Genomic DNA, 7,659 nt, shown 5'->3' on the forward strand with positions numbered 1-7,659 from the left:
TTCCTATTTTTGAATTCCAAAATCCAACACAAGTTGGATTTCAAAACTTTCCTTTTTGCAATTTTTTCTCTTCTTCTTTATTTCTTTTAGTAACTAAGGCCCAACAATGAGGATGTGTGCCCACCTAGGGGCATCCCACCTTCCTTGGTAGTTTACTTAATTATTTTTAATTAATTTTATTTATTTAATTATAAAAAACTCAATATTTTTTAAATAGATATTAGATCCATATTAAGCCTTGGATTTTAAGCCAAATCCAAATCCAATAAATTTTCAAACCCAATTCGGATCCAAATCCCCTTTCTAAATCCAAATTTAGGAGAAATTAATTTTAAACCCAAATTCAAATTAAATTCTCAATAATTTTTATTTTACCCAATTTTAATTCTAGGGTTAAATTTGAATTTCATTTTAACTTTCGATAAAATTCTAATTTGCTTATAATTAAATTTCAAATTTATGTGCGCAAACCACTCTAGTTCACAAGCAAATTTAAATAAATAGAAGTCATATTTAAAACAATAAATCATCTTTATTTATTAAAATAATTGTCACACATTTTGCGGGTATTACAAAAATGGCACAAAAGAACAAGTTTCAAAAATGGGCAAACAATATGTACAACTTTAATTTGGTTTTAATTTTATAAAATGGCCATAAATACAAAATTTTCTTATGAGAAACAAGTTAGGATATAGGAACAACCAGATTCAAATTCAAGATTCATATGATCTGAACCCAAGATCCAATTGAATCCGTAATTGTGTTATTTCGAAAAGCATTTTACTTGAGTATAAGATTTCATGTTTTAAACGCTTCTCTCAAAAGAACACCTTCTTTGGACATTTTTTTTAAAGATGGGGTTTCAATTGTTTTTTTCATTTTCAAAGTTATATAGAAAGGAATGCATTTTAAATGGAGTTTTGCTATCTTTGCGCTTGGGGCAATGACGCAGCTAGGGAGGTAAAACACATTCGGGTCAATTGCTGGTTGAAAACGGAGTTTTGCTAACTATGACCCGAACCAAGTCAACTCTTTGTTGCCTAAATCAAGAAAATGCTGTCTTGAGGCTGACTTAGTCAAGCCCTTCAAGGGTTGATATGTCTCGGTAGGCTTTGGTCAAGACCCAACTAATTGATCCAAACCTAGTTTGAAGTGGATCCAATGAATCTCACAGAATCCAGGTAGTTTGTACAGGAAACCTTCTGACGGACAAATATGGATCACTCTAATTGGGTGTGGATAGGGCTGTCAAAGGGTCGGGTTTGTATCAGGTACCCGACCAATCCGAACCTGAATTTCTGGTTATGGGCATAAAAAGTGATGACCTGAATAATATTCGACTCAACCTATGATCCAAGCAATATGCTGACTTAGTTTGGATTATGATTTTTGCCGGTTACCCAGCCTGGCCCAATTTTTTTTGCTGGATACCTAACCCAACCCGAATGGTTTATATGTATTTTCAGCAAAAATAAAATCACGAGATTATGTGGGTCCAGGTTTTGGATTTCATTTTTTTGACCTGCCAAACCCAAACCCAAACCCAAACCCAAACCCGACAATATATTATTTGGGCGTGTTCAGGTATACCTTGACAAGTCGGGTACCCGACCCGTTCACAGTCCTAAGTGCGGGTTGGAAACTAGGAATTGAACAAACAAATATGGTCACATCTAATTCAGAATTGGGTAAGAACCATTTTACATTTTCGGCACAAAAAATCAATAGATCTTGCCGATAGCAGATCAGGTGATCCGATTTGACATCTTCAGTTTGGCAGATCACGATTTGCTCTCAATTGTGCCTACTTTCAGCGTATCCAAGAATAAGGGTGGGCATGGGCCCGGCCCGGCCCAGCCCAGCCGGCTAGTAGACCGGGCCAGGCCAAGGACGGCCCTTTGGGAAAACTTTGACCCACGCCCATGGGCTTAATTGGGCCGGGGCAGGCTTATTATATATATATATATATATATATATATATATATATATATATATATATATATATATATATATATATATATATATATAGGGCTGGACCGGACTGAGCCTAGGGATGGCAATGGACCGGTGTGAGGGCGGGGGACAAGGTCTCCACTCCAACCCCATCTCAAAGTCCGGACTTCCATCCCCTCACGGGTTTGGATTTTAACCTCCATCCCTGTTTCATGTCGTCCATCCCCAGTCCAAACGGGGGCGAGGCGGGGTGAGACCCCGTTTTTCCTTGATCCATTGCCATCTCTTACAAGGATTTGGGACGGGGCAAGTCTGGGATCAGGACAGGATGGGTGGGGCCGAAGAAAGCATAAGTCCATCCCCACTTCCATCTTGGCACGAGTTTTGATTTTAATCTTTATCCCTAGTTGAGGCAGGACCATGGTGGGCTGAGCCAGCCCACCTCTATCCAAAAATTAGGATGAAAGTTTTGCAATTTTTGGTTGTTCTAAATCCTATTCTGATCGGAATCTCTATGTATTTAGTTGTTCCCGATCTGAACCGTATGCATCGCTACAAAGATTCCAATACCACAGGCACCACCACAATAAGTGGATCCTAGTTTTGGCTGTGCGGTTCCAGTTTGAACCGGACCCATGACCAAACCACTCTTCAAAATGAACCAATCTATATCCGAACCGTTCCCAAACGAGAGTAGATCAGGTGATTTGGCATCCTCACTGTCCACAAATTTTCTAAAGACCGTGGGGTCCCGTGGGATGAAATAATGGACGGTAAAGATGTCAAATTACTTTCAAAGTGATTTGATGTATCAACTGATATGCTCTCTTCCTAATCCCCCCCTCTCTCTCTCTCTCATGATACTTGGATCTGAACCGTCCATCACACAGAGGTGTCTTTAGGGTTTTTATCTAGTACCAGCTACAAAATCATCAATGTAAAAGGCCGAGTGTTGCGAACACCACTCTGCGTTCGCCTCGCCGGAGAGAGAGAGAGAGAGAGAGAGAGTTTATCACAAAGAGATGGTACGTAACTCATCATATTCTTTAGTATCAGAAACCGTAGCCTGCTTGGGTTTCCCAGATCTCTCGGATTTCGTCTTCCCCAATAACATCCATTCGTTATATCTCCATTTATCCGCTTGCTTTGATCTGCAGTTGTTATTTTTCTTCTCTTCTTTCGTTGTCTCTGTGATGATTTTGGTCAATTTTGTTGCTGTCTGTTGGTTGATTCTGGTGGTGATTCTTGTGGGGTTTTGGTTGTAGCAGAATTAGGGTTTTAGAACACATTCTCTCTCTTGGCATTTCCTTTTTTGTTCTATAATTTTGATATTCATTTTCTGGCATTGTGTGATCTGTATTTTTCACCTTATTTATTTGTTATACTTTTGGTCGATCGTGTTGCTTTCTGTTGATTGATTCTGGTGTTGATTCCTCTTGACGTTTAGTTGTTGCAGATTAGGGGTTTAAGGACACCTATTTTCTTTCTTCCCCCACCCCTCCCCCCTTCCATTTTCATTGCTGCATTGGTATTGAATGGGTTTTGTGTTCTCGTGTCGTTTATCTTTTATATAGGGTTTTCCGTTCAGACATATATTTCTTCATCCGTTTTAAGTATTACGGTAGTTCTTGATCGACGAGTCGAAAATTTGTTGTTAGGATATGATGGAAAATAACGTGGAGGGTTTTGCCTTTGTGCATTATAGTGATTGAGGGCACGAAGAGTCTGTTTGCTGTGTTTCAAATGCGGCTGCTTTTCTTTCTAAAAACAAGATAACTTCTGCTATTATGCTGGTTCTGAGCTTGCTATTTACCATATGTCCCATTAATCTAAATAAACCAGTTCCTCTTGCCAACCAATCTGGAGTTGTTTGTATTCACCCACTTACCCAGATAGATGAGATGATTGGCGACGTGGGGCACCATATTATGCTCCACAATGCGAGATATTGGTTGTTTTTTTGGGTTATTTGCTCGTTCAAACACACCAGTAGGGTGTGCTTGGATGTCTGGATACACCTTTATGTTTAGCTGAAATACATTATGGTGTGCTTTACAATGCAATGGTCCTCATATGTCCACATCCAGAGAAAGTTGGATTTTTTTTTCTTTTTTCTTCTGTAGCATCCACGATGAAATATCTTAGTGTATCTTAAGATTTCTGTCATGTGGGTGTCTGGCATTCCATACATTATTTTTGTGTAACAGTCAACCTAGAAACCATGATTACTATTTGCAGGTAGTAAGGATATGGCCTTGTTTGTTTCCTAGGATTAATGTGTGGAGGCTAATCCATGGCAGTTTGTAAACGATGATTCAACTGTGAATACCAAATAGATGGCAACCAGAACTTGTTGATTTCTTTGAAATCTAACATGGTTTAAAATTTCACCGCCTTTTAGCAGTAATATTTCCTTACAGCAACTACAAATACACAATAGTCTATTGTGCCAATAACCATGATGTTTCCTTGCAGTAATGTTATGTAGTCTAATTCCACAAGTTGCACTCTTGGTGTAACTAGTGTGATTGATGTTCACCAGAAGTTGTACTCTTGTTTTTTCAATTTAGTACCCAATAGAATGATATTATCACTATATCTTGACTTTATCATGATTTTGTGGCAATAAACACAATATAATAAATTCTTGACAAAATTGCAATATCTTTATTTTTTAAATGTGCCAATAATTTCACAGTTTTTTCTGAAATTCAATTTATGTCAAGTTTTTTCTTTTTAGCATTATGGATGCGCTGCATTTATTGAAATTATCCCAGAGTTCTGGGAACCCATGATGTGTATAACATGTAAGAGAGAAGTAGCTGCTCCATGAAAAAAGTGCTCCTGAAATATTAATGGATTGTTGGATGTCTTGTGAAACATCTGGCAGTTGGGAGACGCAATTGGAGTGTAATCCTGCAAATTGTAACTTTTCATGTCTGATGCTAGCTTTCTGAAATTTCCTCTCAGGCCCCAAAAAGAGGTGGAAAAGCACCAGTCCCTGCCAAGAAGAAGGCGGTAAGGACTGCTCATTAGTTTTGATTAAGTAATTTAATTTATTTTCCCATGGTATTGTTGGATTTTTGGTTGGTAAAGACAGTTTCTTTGTCACACAACTGTGGCATTAATTCCACTACGGTGTTTCATTTGTGAGAGATCATTTGGTGATCCTCCATGTTTTTTTCTCCTTCAGGAAAAAGTTGTGAATCCATTGTTTGAAAAGCGCCCCAAACAATTTGGAATTGGTGGTGCATTACCACCAAAAAGAGATCTGCACAGGTTTGTGAAATGGCCAAAAGTTGTTCGTATTCAAAGGCAACGCAGGATTCTAAAGCAGCGATTAAAGGTTCCTCCTGCTTTGAACCAATTCACAAAGACGCTTGACAAGAATGTTGGTAAGCTCAACTTGCATGCGTGGCAGTACTGAACCACATGCATATGTAGTAGCAAGTTCTCTTTTGAATCTTGAGTTCCTGGTGAAGTTAGGTGTCTGGCTCTTGTTTTGTGACATTGTATTATTTGTTAGTTTTGTGTATGCTTAATTTGTCCTGAGACTTGCAAAAAACTAGGGAATTGTTTCAGTGGAAATAGTGATTTTTCTTCGTATCTCTTTTCTTTTTGCAAGCTCCATTTAAGCCTTTCATTTAATGCTTGTGCTGTTAGCTCATGTTTCTCCTTGCTACTGAATTGTAGTTTGGTGCTTTCTTTTTAACTGTAGTTCGGAAGAGTAAATTCTGTATGTCCTGGTCTACCAATTTCTATCATTTTGCTTTTTTCTCAAAATGGTGCATCTTGTGTATTGCTTTCATAATTTCTTCTTCAGAATCTTCTGATCACATGTTTGTCTTTAATATTGAATCAATGGATTTTTGTGTTCAGAAATGTGTTATTTTTTTCAAATTTGTTTAATATCTGTATTTATTTCTTACTGAAAATCCTCTGCTTTCCTTTTAGTTGTTAGTCTTGTGTTGATATCTTACAAACTCTTTCATTTTTTTGCAGCAACAAATCTTTTTAAGATGCTGCTTAAATATCGTCCAGAGGACAAATCTGCCAAGAAAGATAGGCTTTTGAAAAGGGCTCAAGCGGAGGCTGAAGGGAAGCCTGTGGAGGTCAAGAAACCAATTGTTGTCAAGTATGGTATTAATCATGTGACTTACCTTATTGAGCAGGTAAGCCTATGCTATTTTCCTTTTATTGTTGAGTTGCTTTTGCTCCCTGAGATAGTATCTGAATTCCTTTGTTTCTTGATATTTCATGTGCTCCATAGAACAAGGCCCAGTTGGTGGTTATTGCTCATGATGTGGACCCAATCGAGCTTGTTGTATGGCTACCTGCCTTGTGCCGGAAAATGGAAATCCCTTACTGCATTGTGAAAGGCAAAGCACGTCTTGGAGCGGTAATCCACAAATGCTCTTTACCTAGTTTTCCATGGTATATCCGATGCTTTCGTATCTGTTTTGCATCTTAATACCTGCTTATATGTGTATTACCTTTTTCAGATTGTTCACAATAAAACTGCCACAGCTCTCTGTCTTACTTCAGTGAAGAACGAAGACAAGCTGGAGTTTAGCAAGATCATTGAGGCGGTCAAGGTAACTTAGTAGTAGGACATATGGTGATGATGTCTCTAAAGATCTAACTGCAGCCAACTTATTAATCTGCTTTATCAACTCAATGTTGTGCTGCAGGCCAACTTCAATGACAAATATGATGAGCACAGGAAGAAATGGGGTGGTGGCATCATGGGCTCTAAATCTCAGGCAAAGACTAAGGCCAAAGAAAAGCTTCTGGCTAAGGAAGCTGCACAGAGGATGAGTTGAGAACAAATATGAGCGGATAAATCTAGGAAAATTGGTAGTTGAGCTGTTTTGCTTGTAGCTCAAGAGAATTTCCTTTGTCTATTTGTCTTTTTTAATGATTTTTGTTTTGATTTTGTGTTTTCTGAATTGCTTTGTGAATTGCTCGTTTGTCTCCCTCTTTATCCACAATGCACTTTTTCTCTGGACCCTTGACCACATTGATGCTGATATGATATTTTTTATTTTTGATATTTTACATGGAGAAACGGCCCCCAGGAACAGAGACCTAGTCACACTGGCTCTGCCTGTTGGACTTATGGTCACTGTCCTGGCAGCGTAAAACTCTGTGGGCTTACCCCTTGTCGCCAGGGAGTGCTTGTGCAAGGGGCGACACCCATGAGATTTGAACCTTGACTTCATGCCTAGCGGTCTAGTCCTCATCCCACTGTGCCAAACCCCTTTGGGGCAATGTGATAATTTTCTTCTGCGTTTTTTTGCTGGCTTAGTCTTACGAACAGGAAATCTGATAAGGAGGTTTGGAGCCCAACTGCAAGTTTAGCTAATCAGTCGTATTTTTCGTTTTTAGCTGCCTTTGTTCTTGTTGCAGTAGGTTTTAGCTTGGAGCTATAGGTGTGTGAGTCGATGTCAGATTACATGGTTATGGATTACATTATACTTACCCATCGGTTGATTGCCTCTACGACTGGGATTGCCAGTTCCCTTGGTATGTTATCATGGATTCGGGAAATCACAAACGGTTTACCTTTTCACTTGGCTGGTTTCAACATTCAACAAACCTGCGTTTCATTAGCTTTATGTTGTATGCAATCAGAATTGCACAACTAAGGCAATGCTAACAATCGATTTGACAATTTGGTGTCGGTGGCATGGAATCCTGTTC

The 7,659-nt window shown here is 38.7% G+C and overlaps 1 protein-coding gene across 1 annotated transcript; it reads left to right on the forward strand.

The window, feature by feature from the left end:
* Positions 1 to 2,898: 2,898 nt before the first annotated feature.
* Positions 2,899 to 6,964, forward strand: LOC149848411 (large ribosomal subunit protein eL8y-like). The gene is made up of 7 exons (XM_089994917.1): positions 2,899 to 2,981; positions 4,927 to 4,974; positions 5,150 to 5,351; positions 5,959 to 6,128; positions 6,227 to 6,355; positions 6,459 to 6,551; positions 6,648 to 6,964. Exons 1-7 carry the CDS (start codon positions 2,979 to 2,981, stop codon positions 6,777 to 6,779), a joined length of 777 nt encoding a protein of 258 aa, XP_089851043.1. The 5' UTR covers positions 2,899 to 2,978; the 3' UTR covers positions 6,780 to 6,964.
* The last annotated feature ends 695 nt before the right edge of the window (positions 6,965 to 7,659 follow it).

Source organism: Nuphar pumila, chromosome 1 (assembly GCF_984573655.1).
Source record: "Nuphar pumila chromosome 1, dmNupPumi1.hap1.1, whole genome shotgun sequence".
Lineage (NCBI taxonomy): Eukaryota > Viridiplantae > Streptophyta > Magnoliopsida > Nymphaeales > Nymphaeaceae > Nuphar > Nuphar pumila.